The 22,667-nt window shown below is 43.5% G+C and overlaps 1 protein-coding gene across 1 annotated transcript in view; it reads right to left on the reverse strand.

Annotated features, from left to right (window-relative positions):
* Positions 1-19,926, reverse strand: part of VAPB (VAMP associated protein B and C) — a 30,643-nt gene extending 10,717 nt beyond the window's left edge. Inside the window, exons 1-2 of the mRNA XM_080558223.1 lie at positions 19,608-19,926; positions 4,205-4,357 (exon numbers count right to left, since the gene is read on the reverse strand). Coding sequence (XP_080414349.1) covers positions 4,205-4,357; positions 19,608-19,665 — 211 coding nt within the window. The 5' untranslated portion in view covers positions 19,666-19,926. The remainder of the gene's footprint in view (positions 1-4,204; positions 4,358-19,607) is intronic.
* Between the last annotated feature and the right edge of the window lie 2,741 nt (positions 19,927-22,667).

The raw sequence follows: 22,667 nt of genomic DNA on the forward strand, positions 1-22,667 counted from the left end.
AACATCATTCTCGAGAAACATCACTGGTCACTTCCTCCTGGTACAGTTCAAAAGCTATCCATCCACCGCAGCACTGCTTACTCTTTAGCAGCCCTCTCAGCAGTCTGTGAATCTATTTGTGTCTTTTCTAGCTTTAAAAATGGTTTTCCTATATGACACAGAATGAAATTCTTTATGGTCTGGCTAGATCAGAACTACCACGCCTCACCTTCACACAAACAACCCACACTGCTACAGGGATGAGCCTCAAGGTCACGGTGCCGGAGGTGAACGAAGGACACCCGCGTCAACAAACGAGCAGAAGCCACTGCATCCCCTTGTTTGTTCCATGTTTACATAGCTCTTTCTGTAAATATTGCAGTAACACTAAAAATTGTTGACTCCTGCAGATCAAGATAGACTCTTCTAAGGCAAGCGGACAAAACCAACCCCAGACTCTGGGACCACCACGTAGCCTTGGGGGATGAGGGGAACAGCAGCGGCCGGTGTCTTAGCAGAGGGTACAGACCTGCTGTGACCTGCACGGTCCTGAAGGAAAATGCAAACTGCCTTTTCCAACTCAGGCAAGTTTATAAAAGACTAAAAATCCCCCCAAGGATGCCCTCAGCCTCCCCCAGTTTCCAGGGAGCACGTTCATTCTGCGCTGTGCGGCAGGATGCTGCACGCACACGGCACCATCTGTACTTCATCTCTCCCGTTATACACCTAGCTGCAGACTCATCAGCAGCTGCTTATATTTTCTCACTTTTCCCTTGTAATCTATTCATGCCTTTTATTTAGATTTCAGCCTCTTGGGAGCCGCAAAATCAGATATCTTTGTTCAAGTAAGGCATGTTTAACAAAAAACAGAATGTGTGCAAATACCCTTCTCCAAGTGCTTCAGACCAAATGCAATCAAAGAGGGTGACAGCACATACGCACACTTCCCGACAGTTACATAAACTCAGCTGTTAAAATTACATGCCATTATATAACAGGTGAAAACACGGACTACAAACCTGCCATCGCAGCAAGCAGCGCATGCTGACAGAGCCTTAAATGCTGGTATTTAGGAAAAGCTGTGGTACAGCATAAGCAGCCAGTATCTGACACTTCACTAGAATAAGGAAAGCTTTGCTTTTCTAGTGTTTTGTGTGTGTTAAATGAGCCAACATACTAGCAAGAAATAATGTTCAGATGGCTGCCTGTCTAAGGACAGAACACCTTCTCGTGAGCTTGCATTAAAATAGGATCCGCCTGTGGGACTGTATGGAAGAGAGGCAGCCAGTTGCTACAGTGCAAGGAAGACAGAGGCTGTCCCAAAGCCAGCAGTCAGTCCGTAATATTCTAAGAAATACAAATTGTTCCAGAGCTTCAACTCCATTGTGCTTTGGCACTGCATTTTAATGGAGACACAAGGTGCAGTACCAACGCAGTGCCACTGTGTTAAAGCCAGTCAGCAGTTCTCAAGAGAACACGTTGCATAAACTACACACACCCCAATTAGTTTAAGTGTCTGGAAGTTATTACTGAACTATATTCTAATAACGTCTAGCGAAAATGCAGCTAGAATATACAGGTTTGGAAGAATTCAAGTCCTATTTTTATGCCTTATGTGAGACTTGAATCCCATGACTGAAGAATAACTGATTCAGAGGCAAAGAAAACATTTTCTATTTATATTTCTCTTTATTAAATCCAAGATCATCCCTCTGTTCCTAAGCAGTATTACTCCAAAGCAGAGGTGAAACATCTCCTTTTCCAAGGAGCTGAAAACAATTCTGATCTGTAAGTTAACAGAAAGTCCCCCTTTCAATCCCGCATATCCAAAAGATCCCTTCTGGTAATCAGAACCAATGATGCTGCCACCTTCAGTACCAAAATTAAGTCCCACACATGGTTTATAGAAGCCAAAAGCAAGACTGTAATGAATACAACTCTGCTAAAGAGAAATTCACCCACAGCACAAGGTGAAGACAGCTTCTATTTAGAACATTGTAGGAAATGAAGAATTAACATGCTTAAACCCTGAAAATTCTGCAACATATCTACCTAGAAATTTACGTATTAATAAATTAATTACTTAATGTACCACCTGAGGAACAACATGTGTACTGCTTGCATTTTAATATGTAATATTAATAGAAGGGCTGGCAATTCAGCATAGTTATTTATTACTACTAAGTCAAGAGCAGCATGGAAGTACACCACAAATGTGACTTCTGTAATTAAATATACCAAAGCCATTTGCAAAACTGAATCATAAATCACTACAAAGGAAATTATCAAAAAGGGAAGTTTTTCAAAGCTTTGTAAGCAAGAGCAAAGCATAACTTAGGGTAAGCACAGCAATCTCTCAAAATTGGGTACTTTAAGTCAAGTCTTGGACTAGATCCATATCCTGTCCAGCAGGCTGCTATGAAGAGCGAGGTTGGAAAAGCACGTAAGATGTAATCATGCTGGTAGCATAATAAGTCTTGTGGTTCACACAAGACTTGCCTATACTATGTACTGCTCAAGGTAGAGCGAAGGGTCATTGTAAGCAGAAGTTTAAGAAAAAAAATCAATGTTGAGCTCAAGAAAACATTTTAAAAAGTATATGAGGTACTAGCAAAGGAAAACGGCTTTTAATTTTGAAAGTTCATCTGAAAGATGAAAAGAATTGCCATCTTTATAGCATATAGATAATTTGTAGCTAGAAACCATACTAATTTTTTTATCACTTCATTGATTTCAATGCATTTAATATGCTTGCCTGCAGCTAGTATAGATGACAGACAGCTATACTTGGGAATTGTCCATAGTTTATAAGAATTTCGATTCCTCTCTGGAGATCTTTTCCATTTACATATCAGTCATTTCAGAGCTTACTGCATACGTGCTAGGCTTCTCCTGAAGCAGAACCGCTTTGCCTGTCCCACCTGTAGGTACCACAGTGCACCGGTTACCTCCTCACTCTGTAACATTCTCCAGATACTAAGTGCAAGCAAGGTACAATTCTGCAATCATATGCACACTTAACTCGACACAATAAGAATCCCCAAAGACAAAAGACCAGTGAGTTTGCAAATGCAGGCATGTACAAGAAGATTCACATTAGTCTCTAAATACTATAACGTGAAGTATTTTGGGGATCAGTTTTTATTTGGTTGAAGCAAGGTCTCCAAGAACAAAGCATTTAAATATTTTACATTTTATTCATTAGTAACTTAAGTCCTGCTTTTTACATTTTGATTTTTTGAAGTATAAAGCAGTAGTTAGAGACCACAAAATTATTTACTACATGTTAAGGAAGTTTGGTAAGACTAATGGCAAATCATGCAACCTATCAGTAAGTATTTTTTTGTTGTGATGGTCTTCCCATAGGCCAGTACCTTGTGTGCTTCTATTATGCAATATTAAAATTTATTAAAAATAGTAAAACAAGTCTGCATGTTTACAGATATCATTTTCTTAACTCAGAAGTCAGACTTAATTTCTGCAGCCTGACACTATTAAATGCTTTGACAGAGTCCTTTAGATTATTAAGCTAATCAGTCCTTTATGCTTTCAATGTAACACACTCCTTCATTTTTCCATTACCAAACCTAGGCAAGCCAAGAGCTACTGACTCATTAGAGAAAATCATTAACTTTTCCTGTGAAACAGCAAAGATTTAGTCACTTGACATTTCTAGCACCAAAGCATACAGCATCCCCAAGGAACACAAAACAAGCACGGCTGCAAAGTAAATGTTTGCATTACTAGTTGGTTGTATTAGGCAGTTTGGCAAAAGCCTATCAGTCTAAGCTGTGTGGCTGCAGTCCACCCAGTTTTATTCTTCCCTCAATGTGCCTGTCCAAGCACTTGTCTGACCCTGCAATGAGCTGGTTCAGGAAGTTAAGCTGGCAAAAAAACTAGCCGTACAAAAATAATCCCACAGGGAGGGCAGGGCTGCAGCGGTACCGACTTGGATAGGCTGGCTAAGGCTGCTATGGAACTACATAAATTATTTATATAGTCCCCCTCCCCCTGCCCTAAAACAAGATGTCAAAACAAGCCCATTACTGCTAGACCAGGAATAAGGGAAGTAAAGACAGATGAAATGGCTAACTCCCTATGAAGTCACCACCTCTTGCTTTTACAAGCATTCCACAAAATACTTTCAGATGGCAAAGCATTCCAAGAAATAACTCATTTGATGAAGCTATTTTCAATTACCAAAAAAGACACCTGGATGACTTACCAGAAACATTAATTGATGTTCCTGCATCGATAATTCCACTGTTAGGCCTTACACAGTATCTGCGTGGTGCTGTGGTCTTGACTTTGAAGCACACATTTCTGTCTGTAGGATTGCCGAGTTTCAGGTTTGTAGTGACAACATCTGTGAAAGGACCTGCGGAAGAGAGCAAGAGCAGCCTTTAAATCGCAACAGAAAGCACTTCTCAAGCAGAGGCTGAGCAGGCTCCAGATCTCTGCTCACAAATCTCATAAAGTAATGAGACGTTCGGCTTCCATCTGTGGCACGCACGGTAACGGCGCACGCAGCCCGGGACGCAGCGAAGCCGAACGCTCACGGCACCACAGCTGAAGTTGGTCATTAATAGCAAACAACAAGGGGGGATCATTTCTACATGCTGCCAACACAGCAGCATGGCATTCAAACGGTGCCAAGCCCTCTGCTGTACCAGAGTTATTCCCCTCCGATACTGAACCAGAGTAAAGGCAGGCTCGCGGGTACCACGTACACTTGTGTACGGACGAAAATAGGTGGGGTGGGGGGAAATAGTTCTGCTGGCTGCTAGAAATGGTACATCAGAAGCAATCTCCATAAACAAAATCCTGCCTCAGAGACAGGAAATAACCCCGTGGAAACAGGAAAGTTCCCGGAAGCTGACAGCACGGGCTGTGACTTCTGTATTAGCACAGCCAGATCCGACCCACCGTCAACTTCTGCAACACCAAGTGCAGGCAGACGGGTTTTTCGTAAGCTCACTGCCTACCTGAAACTGCCCAAATCCCTTCAGTTTGAGGAAAGGCTGGCTCCTGGTTTTCTGTAAGGCACTGATAAATCAGGCAGGTAGCATGCAACTGCACTGCTTGCTCAGATCACAGAGAATTAAAATTAAAGAAATTTAAACATGGTTTGATCAACTGTCTTCTGCATAAAAACGGTAATTTGATGCCTGAATAAAATATTTTCATCTACCTTCAGGAGTAGAAGTCCTAAAATTTAAAAATAGTGAATGATCATTTTTATAATTAGTACTAATAAAAACATGCAATATCCCCCCATCATCCTCCTGCTCTCCGCAGAAAATAGGATTGGTTCTCAACTGCAGCATGGTTGGCTTAAAAGCACTTAAGATTGTTTACTCTTCTAATTTATGACATAAATTCATCTCCTAAAATGCCACTTAACACAGCTGTGCAAGGATTACCGTCCTGCAGCCATAGCCCTCAATCCAATTTGTTTTAAGCAATAATTAAACAAACACAAAAAGACAGCACCCCGACAGCAGCAGGGGACCGTGCTGCCCGTGCTCCCAACAAGCCAGCCCTGCGCTTCCAACGCAACCTGGCAGCAAAAAAGTGAAGCAGTGAAATTTTCAGATCCGATGACAAAGGCTTCACCAAATCTGTGCCTGGTGATGAAACGCCAGGATGCGAATAAGAATGAAACAGGAGTTCTGCCTGTGTGCTGCAGGCAGGGAGCGTGCAGGTCTAGTGGGAAAGAACTGGGCAGAGCAGCTGTGAGTTGTTAAAGACATTAAACAAGCCAAGCTAGCAGAAAAATCCAGCAAACATTTAGATATGTAAAGACAGTAGCAGATCTCCAAGGTAGATCTAACTGGGGGAAGTCTAATGTTTCCGAAGGAATTACTTGATGCCTCAGAGTTATGGATGTGCCTTAGGAAACACCACAGCTCGAGCACAGCACACAGGGAGGCAGGGTCAGGGTCATCTGCTCGCAGCCCGACGGGTGCAGCTGCGTCCTCAACAGCTTCACCAGTCTGCATGCTGGGATAATTTCCTGGGGGAAATGCCGTGTTTTCACTTGGCTGATCCATGAATGCGTGCGGGATTTGTGTGCCCCAGCTTCAAGCTGCTGTTTGTAATAGTAATACGACAAAAGTCTGCGTGTAAAATAATTTCCAAATGGATTTACTTACTGCTAACACGGACCATACCGAATTCGTTGGCAGCAAAAGCTTTCAGCAGACTGAAATCATTTCTTGTCTGCTTGACTTTTCCTCTTTTTCTGTCCGCTAGGCTACAGAAAGTTTTTAGATGCATTTTCCCCAAATTCCAGGTTTCACAGAGCAGCCAGCACAACTGCACAAGGCTGATGCCTGCTTTCAGCAGACGCGTGCCAGGCACGCTCCTTCTGGCACCGCTATCCAAATAGCATAGGCAAAGCAAACAGGAACAGACAAACGCAGGATTACCGTGCCATTATAGGTGTTCTGAAGTGCGTAACAGAAGAAGAAATAGACAACCGAGTACTACTTGGGTAATTAGGGCACGGCGCTGAAATACTATCGGCCTGGTCCCTGCCTTCTAAGAGCAAGGCCCGCGGCCTGCCAGCTCCGGCTGGGTGAAACCTCGACAGCTGTTGTTAAAGGATCCCAGCCTGTGTTAGGCTTTTGGGGGGAGGCTGGGGTGTGTAGGAACAGACCCTGGGTTAAGCACAGCCTAATTCTGTACCGGAGAGGCGCCTTCGCTTTCTAATGGCTGGATCTGAGCATTTCGGGTAAGGGCGGCTTGGGCGTTAATGGTCACACGAGACACAGATTGACCCTGGAGCTTCAATTTTCAGTGCGAGGCATCGAAACTTCTGGGGTCAGCTCAAAGCAAGAGAATATATTTGTGATTGTTTTCCACATTGCTGGAAAAGTGAAGCTTATATTTCTGTAAACACAAACCCAGCAAGTTTAAGGGCAGGGCGCTTTCCAAACGACATTTCACACTTAAAAACAAACAAAACAAACGAGAAAACACTTTTCTCCCATGTTTTTAAAGATCATGAGAAAAATGCCACTGGTGTCATCCCAAGGACAAAATTATGAGAAACTCAGGGGCTGTACGTGCATCATCTGACATGGGTCACCATGGGAGCGAGCTGTCCAGGACGAAGAATGCAGCAAACTGAATTTGGTGCTGAAAGTTTGGAATATTCCACAAGGACCGACGACAATTTCGTGCCAGTTAGGATAAAGTCAACTTGTTTTAATGCAAACCGTGGGCATCTCCTAACATAAACAAGGAGGTACCAAGACAAAAAAAAACAAAAAAACCACCACAGATGTCATATTCATGCAACAACAAGTGTAACGGTTTTTCACAGGGTCACTTTTCACCAGGGTTAGTTTCAAGCTACAGCTGTGGCTTTCCACCCAGGAGCTATGCATACAAGCCTTCACATTTGAAGATCACAGCATTATCTCAGAATTTGCCACGCTCCATTTCCTATTCAAACACCAGTGCTGTATCAATCTTTCCTAAGAGTGTCATTCCGCAGCGTACTGCATTATAATATCCCAGATCATTTTAGTAATAATACAAAAGCCTGAGAATTAGGTCAGAAGAACATGATGTCAACTCTATTTAAATTTTAAATAAGTCTCATTGCAATAAAAAGAAGTGCACATAACTGTAACAGCAAATCCAGGCTGAGAACTTTTTGGTTAGCACAGTGCTTTGCTTGAAGTTTCGCACCACTGGCTGCTCCCAGTAACCATGCTACACAGCTACTGCACTTGAACAGAACAGAACCCTAACACAGTTTTTCTCATCTTAACCAAAACTTCTTGCTTTAGCATGGCAAATAAACAATCCTTACACGTATGTACTTTCAGTGCTGCAAGACTACTGCTGCAGCATGGTCTGGCACATGAAAAGTCAGTGTAGGCATCAGAGGCAGAGCTTTGATGCCACATGCTTGGACAGGAACTTTGCAGATTTGTATGTGCAAATATTACCAATAATTCTTCCTTGTAGTTAACTGAAAACTTGTAGGGCCGCAGTCTCACGGCCGCTTGATCCTCGCACGTCTGTCTCACTGCTGCAAGGGGAGGTGGTCTGACCTCTCCTCTCCACCAACTGCTTGCGCGAGCTGCGGTGTTCATCTGCTTCACGGAGAGCTGAGCCAGGGAGCTGCTTAGGCTGAAAATTAATCCACTTAAAAGGCAGGGAGTGAGGGAGAGGGCAGTGGGGAAGAGAAAAAGGAGAATCAGTTTTCAGCCAGATCGAGCAGCACTCAGACGCTGCCATCAGGCAAACCGCATCTTCCTGCGCAGCAGCCTTCTGCCAGGTTAAGGCACTAAGGTCTCGCATTTAGCAGGTTAAAGCTGGCACATCTAGGCATACGCCCTGCAGTCACACTTTCCCTTGAAGCGCTGGCATAGTCGTTTGAAGTGATTAAGGCACATGCCCAATTTTTTGTTGTGTGTTTAAATCTAATGCAAATTCTTATCTGCTTAATGCTGGGCATCCCCTAAAACAAATTTCCCGAACTGGTGCTTCTCGGAGCAAATGCAACACAGCAGCACTTGGTACAGAGTCAAGTCAGATTAAACTGGCAATCAGTAATTAGCATAGGTAAGAATAAATTCCCATGTTATTCCCAGAACGTCTTAGATGCACTTTCATCACCTTTTCCTAAACAACAATTTTCGCCCCTTCATCTCAGTACCACAGACGTGTATCAGAAGGTAAAACACCCAGATGCAGGCAGAAATACGACCAGAGCCTCGAGCGATGCAGCCGCTTGTAGTTCCGTTGGGGAAAGCAGCCGAATGCTACAATGGGAGGGGAAGGACGTATTTCACCGTGGCTGAATCCCATCGATGTGTCAGACGAAAGTCATTAATCACATGATATAGTCATCAACCTTAGAAAGGTAACCAAGGAATCTTTAATAAGCGAGATGGTAGAGAGCAATAGAAGGGGAAACTTAAATTGTTTTGTGGCTGTTCTCAAGAGCCCAAGCCCCACGCATTGATGCATTCTAACTAGATGTCCACATGGAGCAATAACTCATCGACTGAAAGAGCCACATTTGCTCCGTGAGCGAGTGAGAGCGTGGGGGCTGAACACAATGCTCCAGGCTCCCTTCCCCACCACACACACGCAGTGCCTGCACACCTGCCCCTTGTTCCAGCCCCAATACGTGTGAGCCTTCTGCTGGGTCCCAGCCAGCATCAACCTGCCGACAGATGGGGGGCTGCCCAAAAGCACAGTCAGCTCTCCACTGGAGCATTTTGGCCCCTCAACTTCCAGCTTTTCTTACCACTGTATCCAAATTGTTTCTCAATTTATTATGCATCTGGCAGTACTGATTTCACTTTCTATCCACAGCTTCTGCCATTTTATTTTTGGGGGTGTCTATCAGCAGAGAGATGGTTAAAATAAACACACTATTGGCAAAACATTAGCAAGAAGGCTCAATAACAGGTGTAGAATTGCCTTACTATACACTTCTTTTTAAAGTTACATATAAAGTTGATGACCTTTAAAAACAAACTCTGAAATGTCAAGCAATGCATTTTGAGCTATCAGCCAGGTGCCTGTGAATCAAGAACACCTAAGATCCAATCAAACTCTCCCCCTACCTTACTTGTCTTAAGACAAATCACTTAAGGGCTTGATCTTCTGCTATTAAAAGCCTTAAGAGTTGACAGCAATTCCAAAACAGGAGCAGGTTTGGACCCTTATAGTTTGTCTCTCTGTGAAGTCAGGAGAATACTTACCTAATTAAAACACTAATCTTCACAAGATTTTCTGTAAAAAGCACTGTATGCCAAGTTTTAATCATCACCACCATCTGGCTCTGGAGACATTCATAATTAAGTGAGCATCAGCAACTTTTGAAATCAAAGAAGTCGAAGAATGAGAAACAAGAATTGCCTGTGTTGCATAAACATCTTATTTCACAAGTAACTCCCTGAAAAGACCCAGCTATCCCGAATTTGGTAATTATGTTCAAGAAAAACTTAGGCTGCTTTTAATGCTTGTGTAAACCACTCATAAACCTGTCAGTCTCAGCTCAGATTTTGCAGGGAAGCAGCTAGAAAAGTGTGCCCTTGTGGAATCAATTTCATTACTCTTACCGTGCCTATCCTCGCCCAAAAGAGCCCTTGAAGCAAGAATGAAGGGAGGGAAGTGGCCACTTCCACTTTTGCTGTGCTAAGCAGTAGAAGCCTTGCTGGAAAAAAAAAATGTAACAAGAAGTGCCATCCAAATCCCTCTCTGTGAAATAATTTATGCAGTGAGTTTTTCTTTTTTTAATATCATGTAATCAATAAAATGATCTACAAGGGGGGAAAAAAGGACACACAAAGCCAGCAGAATTACATGATCCAGGTGCCAAAGTTGGATCAAGGCTGGCAGTAAATGATTTCATTTGGATGGATTAATCGGTGTCCTTCCCTGGCCTATTTTGACACAACCTATTTTTGCCAGAGCATGCCTCATGTTCAAGAGGAAAAAAAGACAAAAAACCACCATGAGTCTGATGACTATTTTCAGAATATCTATTACCACGTAATATTTGTCACCTTCTATTCCTCAGAGCATCATTAACAGTTTGATTTCACAGTTGTAAGAGCTGTGAGGCCACACATAAGGTTCCAGGCGAAATGGAAGAACATGTCCTTCACGTAATATTGGTACCACTGCCATTTGTTTTTTTCCCCCTGAACTGATCTATTCGGAGTTTCATTAGACCTGAACATTACTTACAGGGATCTTCAACAACAAAATCACGTAAGAAATATTTTCTCTACATCCTCAATTTAGTGCAGATTTCTGCATACAACCGAGTAACCAAAGACTGATAGCAGTTGGCCAGCTTTTAGAGGTATATCTGTTTCAAATGTGCTTTCATATCCTTTTAGAACCGAGTGCCAAACATATCATGTTTCTTTGTTCATTCCACTCACAAATACCACACATATCAGCTCTCTCCAGGTAGGAAAACAGCTCAGAAAATAGTGGCATACTCTCTTTTCGTGGTGGAATAGCAGCTACATCTCTTTCAACAACCAGGAAATACTAAGACCTACATGTAATAAGATACCTACTTAGTTCTGCGCAGCTCGAAGCCTCACGCACGCGGGTTGCTGGGTGGGTACCAAAAAGATACTGAAACAAAGCGCAGGCCCCTGGGGAGAAGCATGGATGCAGCAGCGGAGTGCAGCACCACGGCCTGGCGCACAGCCTCCCCCGGCAAAAACAGCGCTGGCTGAAGGCTGAAGTCAGTGTGAAGCATCTCCCTGGAAGAGGCATCACGGTTTTATCCCCCTCCGCCCCATCCCAAATTACCCTTTTTTCTTGCACTTCTTGTGAAGTAATTTTCCCTGGTCTAATTTAATCACTAATCTCCATTTCAGATGCACATTCAAATGGTAGGGAAGGAACAACATAACTACTCTAATTTTATGCTCATATATACTCTTCAAATAGACAAGTCTGATGTGTAACTTAAATAGCAACTGAACAAATATTAACTGCAAAATTATGCATAAATTGCAAATACCAGAAGAAAAGAGCAAAATTAGAGATTTTGGGACGCACAATGAGTAGCTGCTTTTCCAAGTTAAAAAAAAAATCTAAATAGGCAGCAAGATACTAATTATATCTACAAATTAGGAGGAATCCTGAATTTAGCAAGACACATTTCTTGGGAACCATTTGAAAATTAGCCCATTAACTGTGCTTTCAAGATCAAAGGAAAAAATAAAACAAAAACAAATCAAAAAATTAGTCATAAGCAGTGAGAGACCTTAATAAAGGGTAAAAATACCTGACAGTTTTACCATTTGGCATAGAACAAGATAAACGTACTAAGTGGCATTCTACAAACCTAAACTCCCATACGCATTATCTGCATCCCTGTATGAGTGAAACCAAGAAGTTCAGAGTAAAATCAGCTATAAAAATATTTTTAAAATACCTTACTGCCCTTTGACCTTTGCTCTCAGTCTGGTGAGCATGTAGGAAGGCCAGATGAGAGGATATTGCAAACCAGCGGAAATTACGCATGCAAACACTTTGAAAAGATGCAAAATGCATTGGTAAGTCACATACTGCAAAATTCAACAGCTGCAAATATAAACAGGCAAGGGTGACAGTCCAACCACACAACTGCACACTGGAGGGCTGGACTCCTGCTTGCGAGAAACATTAGAAGCACCAACAAGGATGAAATAACTGGTTAGATGAAAAAAAGCAGTCAGGGGAAAACCAAAAGTTTTTTCTTTTTTTTTTTAATTAAAGAGTTCCACAGTCACTTGACATGGCTTCTACAAACACAACTAACTTGAATCAAGTCTTTAGAAATGTCTGCAAAAACATAAGATTTAGCTGCATAGTGAGTCCCACACCTACACGATTTTATAATTTGCATCAAAAGTAAATGGATCACCAGGCAAACCTCCCCCTTCTCTATTTTTTCCACACCTCGTGGAAACCAACCAAGAAAACAGAATTAAATTTAGAACTATGAAATCTTTCATCCACAGCACCACGGTATGAAGGGCTTCGTTTACAGCTCGGAAAGCTAGACACTAAGGTAGTTTAGTAAAGAGATTATTTTCATAAAGTATTTATAATAATGTGGGATAAAGCACTGCATGCGGCAGCAGCACCCAATTTGTACAAACATGTACAAACGTTTTTGGGGCAAGAAGGATTCCAGTAGAGGTAAGCAATTTTCAGAACAGCTATAACGCAGAAAGGACAGGCTCGGTCAACTTTCAGTAGGGTTGTCCTGCTAGTGTAAACACTCAATCACTTCCATCCGTGTGCATTTTAATCCCGCACTGAATTAAACATGGAAATGGTGATTTGCTTTGCATATGTTTTCAGTGACAGCGAGATTGTGACAGCTGCTCTGGACTGATGGCACAAATCCCTCCTTCTGAAGGGCTGCCTAGCAGGCCAAGGCTGCACCAGCAGCCCAGCCACATTACAGATATTCCTTTGCCTTTGATAGAGCTCTCAGTCTACAAAGCAGGTATGAAAGGATTTATATATTGAATAAATTTCGGGTCAAAAGTCAGAAAAAGAGATTTGGCATGAGTCTGGCCCTTAATTTAGATAAAGGGCTATTTAAATATTGATGTATGTAAGCAGCACAGGCTTCCTTTCGGCCTCACTTATGGTGAGGGAAGCGGCACGGTGAGGGAAGCAGGACTCGGCCCTCAGCCACCTCACTGGACCCCACTGAAATCACCCAGGTTTTGCTTACAGGGAGAAAAGGATGGCTTGCAGTGGCACGGTGATAACGTGAAAGATCATATTCCCTACGAAAACGAAGATGAAATTGAAGCCTGAAACAACAGCTGGTACCACAAACAAAACTGTTGCAAACATCATCAATAAAAGCTCTCGGAGCCAACCAACTGCACTGACAGAAAAAGCAAAAAGGCTGTTATTGTACCAACTGTGAAATGCTTTCAGTAGTTATTAGTTGTTCCCAGCAGGGAGCAAACATAAGACCAATATGGTAACAAGATAGTAGAAAATGAGTGTGGCTGCAAGACGTGGGCAGAATTAGCAAGGGTCATTTGACTCCTGCATTGTCTCCGGCTAGGCAAAAAGCTCTGTTTGGAGGCACGCCGAAAGCAAGAAACAAGACAGACCCCCGGGTCACCCGGTTTTCTGCAAAAATTGCATTACAACATATGCAGAAGTTGCTCGCTTGATCCAAAGCTCATTTGATGCAATCGATACCTTCTAGAGAGGGGTGCGTGCAACAAATTAAGCTTCTTTTGAAGCGGGTGTTTGTTCATAGATGTAAGCTGAGCTGAGCTCATAAAGTTGGATCACTCACTATGGCGATGATGCCATTTTTCCAGTTGAGTTTCAAAACAGATCCAAGAATCTATTTAAAGGCTCGTGCTCTGATTTTTTACAATCTTAATTCTGAATTAAAGTATAATTAGGCAGAATTCAGCCTTGTATTCAGATGTAGCTCACTTATTTTAAAAGAAATTTTTAAATTTCTTTAATTTGATTTCTTTTTGCATTGATTCATAAATGATTTATAAAACCTGTGAAGTGAGAAGACAGATGCAATCATTTTATTTCCAGGGAGAAGAAACTATCAGAAAACTCCTGCGCAGATTTTGACTCCACATTCCCGTCTCACAGGTGCTACGACATCGCACGTGGCCTGGTGGGTTGCAGCTGGTAAACAGATGATTTACTGCTACGCACATGCGTGAATCTACATCTGCTACGATACATTACCTGTGTCTGTAGAGACGGTCACCCGTTACCTTCAATATAGTTTATTATTCAGGCATATTTTCGGAAGTGATGAACAGAGGACACATGCCATCACCAGTTCAGACTGGCATTCCGCCACCAAGGAGCTTTCAATAATCAGCTGGACACCCTTGTTTGTCACCTACCATCGCAATGGTTCCATAGCTCAAACTGAGCAAGTTTTTCCACTACAATGACCTCTTAAAAGAGCAGCCGTATGATTTTCCCACTAAAAATTAACTTAGCTGAAAATCGGTGCACAAACATCAGATTCATATGAAACTGGAAACTCTGAATGTACGTGCCCCTTCCAATAAAGGCAAGGAGTTGATCATATTAAAAACACAAAATGCCACAAACCTAAGAGAAGAAGTAAGCTCCAAATTATAATTGCTCATGCTGATTTTATCACTGCATTAGGCTCTTCCTTGAAGTAGTAATGCTTTGCTCCCATTAATGCTTATTACTTCAACTGCAATTCTTAGAATCAATGCAGTACAAAATTATTCAAAAGCCCTTAACCCATACATCGCACTGGCTGAAACCTTCAAATAGATTGTGAGATTTTTGGAAATAATCTTAGGAGACCTAAATACGTTAATTAAATTTAACAGAAAATGTGGCTAAACTTCTTTTATTTGCTTCACACACCTCAAATAATCATTATTTGGCTCTCTAACCAAAGATGGATCCTATTGTAAGTTTCAAACTTTTGTCAGCCCACACTCGTACAATTCCTCCTCCTTTCCCAGCAGGGCTGTTAGTGTCATGTCTCTAGCATGCAGAACACCAGCTGATTAAGGAAACGCTGTCTTTAACTTATCCCACCTTTCAAAAAATGAGATGTATCACTAAATAGGTACAACGCATCATTCCGTTGCCTTTATCTTCAGCTCTTTTCCTCCAAGCATTGCTCTTTTTAAGTGAAGAGTCTATGGAAAGCGAAGAGGCAATTATAAAATTAACGCACGTGAAATTAGAATAATTCAATGAGATGCAGCAAGTCTGTCCAACTATAGTGAACACTTAATAGTTAGAATAAACTACTGATTTTACCTAAGTTGCGAGAATAGCTAGCATAAGATGAACTACAAATATTTAAGTGTCACCAAAAAACGACTAATGAACTATAGATTCATACAGATTTATGAAGCCTGCCTGTTATTTAAATACTGTTCTCTTTTTAAGTGTAAAACTTGATCAAATATGCAGAAGGATGTGAAGGTTTACTCATATTTGATCTAACAATGACTTTATTAGGAATTGGGCTAAACTGAAGCAATCATAGAACGGTACATTTTCCAGCAGAAGAGCAGACAGTCATTGACACAGCAGCCTTCAAAGAGTAAAGAAATCCTAGCGCTGACTGCCATTGTGCTGTGAACACCAGAAGGGCTCTAACAGTTTAAAAGGAAACACTGTATAAATTTTCAACTTAAAAGATGCATATTAATTATACTAAAGAGGCAACTTTTCATAACACTGTCAGTATTTTACATTCTTAAACAAAGCCTGTTCCAGCGGCAGCGATGAGAAATCCCTGTTTATCCAATACAGAACAGGATGAGCAGGCAGCCAAATCCCTCCGAATACCTCCAGTGCCTCGGCCGTTACACACAGATCATGACAGGGAGGGAGCGGTAAGTACATAGTTGAGTCACAACATCCCGCTAGGTCCCGAACCTTTCTTTCCAGCCCTGACGACAGCAGATTCAAGGCTGATCGTACGTCCCAAACGTTGCCAAGCCGCTGGACCAAAAAGCCTTAGCTTGGTCTCCGGTAAGAATTGGACATTCGCATCAGACAGAGGAGGTTTTGCCAACCTGCAAGGCATGGATCTGGCTGTAGCTTGCCCACAGACACGCAAAGGAGCTCAGAGCCATGCACCTGGGAGTGTGCTGCAAGGGCTGAGGCCGCACCTTCGTCTGCAGCTCTGACATACCCCCAGGATGCAGCAGAGCCAGCGACGGGCGATGGCTTGGAAGGAACACCGCTGGGCCTGGAGCCACTGCTGGAGCAGTACGATTAAGAATGGAGAATACTGGTCATTCTGGTTTGTTATTGTGCTCTTTTCAGAAAGGAAGGCTACACAGAGGCGTACTGCAGTTGTTGTGCAGGTGGAAAAAATCACACACCGGACGCAGGAAACTGCATTACCAACTGGCAGCAACTTGTGCTGGTTGGCGAGGAATTAATCTGGTCGCACAATACTGCTACTTGCCACTTGGGGAGCACTGCAACAGAGTGAGTGCTGAGTCATAAGCCCGGGCTCACCTGTAGCAACCCCCCAAAACCCCTCTGCCATGCACCGCAGCCCACGCCACCTCCACCCGCTGGCACAAGCCCTCTGCTAGCCACCCCCACCCCAAATCGCACCTGCAGAGGATGCTGCGGCATTTCAAGCAGCTGAAAACCCAGGTGGGTCGTACAATAAGTTCTGTTCTAACAAAACATCACTTGCTGGCATTAAATAAATCTGTTCCAAGTGGGCTCATGATGCTGGAAGGATAGGTCTGCCTGACTGGGGGCCATCCCGCAAAGTGAACAAGGCAGTGCCCCATAGCACAAGTGTGGCACTGTAATTACCAACGCTATCAAAACCCATCTAACAAAAGGGGCCAGAATTACACATCCCTGCATAACTTTAAAGCTTGTGCTTCCTTAAGTCAGGTCCTCAAATATTGAGATCTAATTCATGGCAGAAAATCTGATTGTTGCATGCTGTGTCCTTGATTAACAATAAAGGAAGGGAAAAATAAATGCAAACGTTGTCACGTATAACAAGGGTCTTTTTCACCATTCATTACCAATAAAGTCTAAATGATAAACTTGTAGTTCAATGCTTTCTCACTTAAGCAGCAAAACTGCAGTGACCAACAGAAGTCACTGGCACAGCTGCAAAGCTGCTATTTCACATGAGCAGGGTAAGAAACAGGCATCTCCAGCCACATTATGGTCAGGAGAGGAGTGTCCTGCCTCCCGCTATTCACAGCTGCATTTCAGCGCAGCACATGGTGATGCTATTTTGGAGCGTGTGTTATGGTGTAGGAGATGGAGAGGAAAGACAACCCTGCTCACGCTCACATGCTATGAAAAACAATTCTGGCATGAATACCTTCTTTGATATTTGTGCAAAAAAAAAGACACAAATGGTATTTTGAAAGACCTAAATGCATTTAGAAGAATTGCTGCAAAACGAGAGGTTACAAAAGCTTCTTAGAAAAGGTCTTCAGATCCTTTCTTTTAAGTGAAAGCAGTGGCTAACAGAGACTGCTGCAATCCCACACATTGGGACACACAGAATGAATCCTCACTTTGGTATCTTATTCCTGCATCCTTTCATAAATGTCACACCTCCCTCTAGATTTTATATTTAAGAGTTATACAGACCAGCGTGACAACAGCACAGCTGATTATTTTCTGCTTTTTCTACCCGTCTGCATTTTGACAGAGACCTTTATCCATTTCCAGCGTTTGTGAAACTCGGTTTAGGATCCCACCTCGCTGCCACCGCTGCCCTGAAGCGTCAAATCTTTTGGGCACACCAGCGAGGAAGCAGAGCTGCACCAGTCGGCAGCGCTACTGGCACCTGTCCGCATCTGCGCGTGCTGAGCGAAGCAATGCTTTGCAAAGAAACGCAACTGTTTACAAAGGCGAGAGAATCGTTGCTGCCACATTACCAGGCCACCACAAAAACAGGACAAGAATTGCTTAGAGCGGAATTGACTTCATGAATACTTCAAATTGGCCTTTCCTGAATGAAGGACAGTGGTCAGCACTGCCTGTCAGGAAGGGCTGTAAGACAGAATTTATTGCCAAGGCATATAAAGGCTATCCATAGCATTAAGCCTATTTGAACATTAATATTTAAGCATACTTTTAAACTAAGCCATATATTAGCTGCAGCTAGTCAAGCAACGTTTTACATTATAAGGAACGTACGATGCTGGCTGAAGATTTGACAAAGAAAACCTCTACGGTTGGCGGATTTAACTTCAGCAGTTCCAGATCCTCAACTGAGGACCAGGCAGCCGGACTAGTTAGCTTTATCCCAACAACAGCAAATAAAACCCACAGTTTTTGGCTAGTTTTACACCTGCTTGCAACCAAACGATAAGAAAAGGCCCTGAACCACAACTAGGTGCCTCTGGCAAGTCTGTACTAAGTAAGGCCCCACTTCTTGCCCGCCTCAGCTTGGATACGCTTTCTTGATGGAAGTAACGTTACTCACATTCACAACAAGCACGATCAGATGAATATCAGCCCTTAACATAAACAATATTAGAACAGTTTGCTTCTTAAGCATGTTTGATTCTGCTGCCATAACAACATGCAAAGACTTCAGCTTGCAACAAAGACACATTCACTCCAGCCACTGTTTATTATTATGCTTTCTTGTAAGCCCAGTTTATACTAATAGTTTATATTGAAATATTTACTACTAAATAAAAGTAGAGGCTTCTCCTACGTGTAAAAACATTATATGAAAGGCTTTTGAATAAGCAGTAGTTTTACCAGATGCCAGCAAATAGGTCACTATTTTTAAAAAAGGAAAATTTGCCAGATACTCATCTGAAGCTCTAAAGAACCTCTGACTCTTGCAGCATAAATAAACTTGCCGAATGCTTATTTGTAATCCCCGAATATTGCATTACAGCAGCGCTATCTGTCAGGTCACAACACTGGAATTTCAATGCCAGCAACCGCTCCGACCCATTCAAATTTTGGACTTGAGGGAAAGATGGGGTTTGGGGCAGGCGGAATATTCACGAGGAATGTGTCTAAATGCCTCACAGCGTTACGGTAACGAAGATAAAACGAAAAAACACCCACGCCTTTAAATGCCACCAAGGATGGAGCCGGGGGGCCCAGGGTTGCCCGCAGCCCGGCCGAGCCCCGCCGCACACGTCCGGGGGTGCCCCAGCTCCTCGGGGACCTCGGCCGAGCGCCTGCCCCCGCCTCAGCCGGCTCCACGTCTCCCTTCCCCTTCCCCGAGGCCCCGGGCTCCGTCCTTCCCCCTCCCGGGGGCACAACGGGAGCTTTCCCGGCTCCCTCCCGGCTTCCCCTCAGGCCGCCCTCGGCCCCGCAGCGCGGCCATGGCGGGGCCAGGCCCGGGACCCCCCCGCACCGCGCTGCGGCCCCGCGGAGGCCGGGGGCTGCCGGCTGCCCGCTGCCCCCAAGGGGTGCGGGAAAGGGGACGGGGGGGAACGGGGAGGACGGGGGCGGTGGCAGGAGGAGGAGGGGGACGGGGAAAGCCGCGGCGCTGAAGGACATTTTGGCAGCGGGCGCCCGGCCCCGGCCCACGGAAAATGGCTGCCGCCGGAGCGGGGCCGGCGGGCGGGGAAGGCGGCGGCGGGCGGCGGGCCCCGTACCTTTGAATTTGAGCTCGTGCTGCGGCTCGAGGCTGAGGACCTGCTCCGCTTTCGCCATGTTCCTCCTCCTCCTCGGCGGTGGCGGCACCAGGCGGAGAGAGGAAGGGAGGGAGGGAGGAAGGGAGGGGAAGGGGAAGGGAGGGACGGCAGCGGGCGGGCCCCGCGGCTTTATTCAGCGCCCCCGAGCGGGACCGAGCCGGGCAGGGCCGGGCGGGCAGCGGCTGCTCCCGGTGGCCTGACGGGGACGCGGGGAGAGGCCGGGAGGGACGGGGGGAGGCGGCCGGAGGCGGGGATGATGCAGCACGGAGCGGCCCAGAGAGAGGCTGCGGCTGACGTCTGCCGCCCGCCCGCCTCCTGCCGCGGGGGCCGGGCCCGGCCGGGCTCGGGGGGCGCGGAGAGGCGAGCTGGGTCCCCCCGGGGCTCGGCACAGCGACGGCTCCAGGCCGGGTCCCGACCGCGGGGCTACAGGAGGGAGCGCTGCAGGGCTGGTGGAAACCCGCGCCGGCCTCCAGCTACAGGAAACACGGGCTTTTTAGTGAATAAAGACACGCGTTCGGGTCAGCTCGGTGGTTTTAAGGCTCCCCCTACGCACAGGCTAACAAAAGCTTTTTTTTTTTTTTTTTTTAACTCCACATGACTTGAAATATTTTTCAGTTTCAGTTTGCAAATTTGTCTAAATAATGTGAAGTGCCGCTTTTCTGATGACCTTAGGCCAGCATAGTTGTAACAGCACTATGTAGTCATTCGTCTTCCCCCTCGTAGTTTTCTATGATCTGAAAGTTCGTAAGAATTCATAAAACATTTCTGTGCCACATCAAGTCAAGGGGTCTGTAACACTGAAGCAGGAGATGGGGATGTCCCTGTTACCAGCAGAAACATGCCAAGGGTTAGTTTAGTTTATGTATAATTAATAAACAATTTTTTGTGTATACGAATTCTTTTTAGGCTACTGGACTTCAGATGTGCAGGCCAGGGGGAGGAGATACCATGTTTTCAAGGATAACAGCAGTCCTATTAACAGAGAAAAACTTTCAAAGAATACTGGTTATGTTAGAGCAAGTCCTAATCAGGGCTGATTAGCTAACAGGTAAGAGATGAATAGAAATATGGTAATAAAACATTAATGTGAGAATTCATGTTACCACACGACTACAAGCTCTGATACACATTGTACCTCATACACCCACAGGTTCTTTGTATCATGAATGTTATCATGAACATTGTTTTACTTTGTAATCGCCAAAAATGTATAAAAATGACTAAAAATATCTGGAATAAGAGGGTTGCTCTGTTGCTGGCAATAAAAGCAATAGCAAACGAGTGATGTATACGTTAAAATTAACAGCGCTAAATGGATGATGACATTCAGTGCTGTAAGGAAGTCTGCAAAAGCACATCTGCAGTATTTGTACCAAGTCTCAACACCAGCTGCTCTTGTCCATGATAATTCCTTTTTCAATTAGTTCGTTTAAGCATCTCCAATCGTGTTTCACCTTTTGTTTTTGTTCCAACACTGTTTTCGTTCCATGCCAAAACAACATGAACCCATATAAATATTTAGTACAACTCTTAGTTTTGTAGTGAAACTTGGTAATACTTTATACCCAGTACATCAGGACTAGTTGTTAAAATCTTCAGCAATGTATAGCAACATGCTCAAATAACGTACTGCTTTTCTTCCGTAACTTCCTTCTCTGAGTTGGAGAAAAGATGGTCACAATGTCATAAAGGCATGCTTTTTTTTTCCCAGGTCCCTGCTATTCTACTGTTAATTAGATTTGGAGCCTAGGATGTCACTAGCTTATTATTTTTGCTATTTGTGGGGGTTTAATTTATAGTATAAACTACAGATTATGTCATAACATTTTATTAGATTTCAAATCAGGAGGTAATTCAGTTCGCTTACGACTTGCAGTAGAGCTTTCTTTGGCTGATATTCTGGAAACATTGTCTTCTTTAACGTAATCTCTTAGATTGTTTTATTTTTATAAACAGATTCTCTCATTGAGCTATAAAACATAGCTGTCCATAAACATTCCAAGTAATTGGTAGAAAATGATAAGCTTTATATACATCTGCAAGTTAATTGGAAACTAATGAGGAATAAGACAAAGGAAACATTATACAACATATAGTCATGCATAATAAAAGTCCCCAAAGTAAACAACTGTTCAGCATTGCTGCCCAGACCTTTCCACATTCTGCTTTTTCTGCAAGAAGTACAAAGTACACCCTTAAGTGTTAGACGAGCCACAGCATAAGGGGTTTGCCAAGTTGGCATCATCTTACAAAAGTAGATTACAGCTGGCAGCTCTGAACTTACCTGCTTGGATTTGGAGGACTCCCCTACATTTTCATCCATGCTGAAATTCACATAGAGCACCGCAGTTTTTACTCAAAGTTGAAAACTTATGAAGTCTAATGAATGTAGTTTGCCTTTTTTGTTTATACGTAAGTGTCCATACAGTCAGTATTGTTCAGATCAGATTAATTGCAATGGACATGCATCAAGGTCACCTGCAATACTACATCGCTATCACTTACACAAAACAACCCTCACTTTGTTAACAATTTCAGCCACACCACGGCTAGAAGAAACTTGTTGCCAAGGTGCATTTTTGATTAATAGGAGAAAACAGTGATGAACGCTACTGGGAAAACCTGAAGAGCATGTGAAAGCTTTGTACTGGAACAACTTGAACGAACACTTCTGTTACAAAACTTTCACCTTAAAAGCTATGAAAGTCTCTATCCATGAAAAATATTATTCCTTCACATTGCATGCATGCAAATGACATAGTTTGCATTTAGTTTCCCTATACAAACATGTAAATGTATCCCTCTCTCTATTCTAGCACATTCCTTGTGTTTACCCTTCTTATACACTCCAAAGCGCACTCTACCCTTTACACAAATATATTTGACACTCTTCAAAGCAGCTTATACGCATCTGAAAGGACAACCTAAAAATAGCAGACACCAAACAATAAATTTACATTATTCCAAGTCTGTGTTAAAGAGATCTTACTGTTTATTTTTGCATATGAACTGTAGCCAGCT

This window comes from Anser brachyrhynchus (assembly GCF_964034855.1).
Source record: "Anser brachyrhynchus genome assembly, chromosome: 16".
NCBI lineage: Eukaryota > Metazoa > Chordata > Aves > Anseriformes > Anatidae > Anser > Anser brachyrhynchus.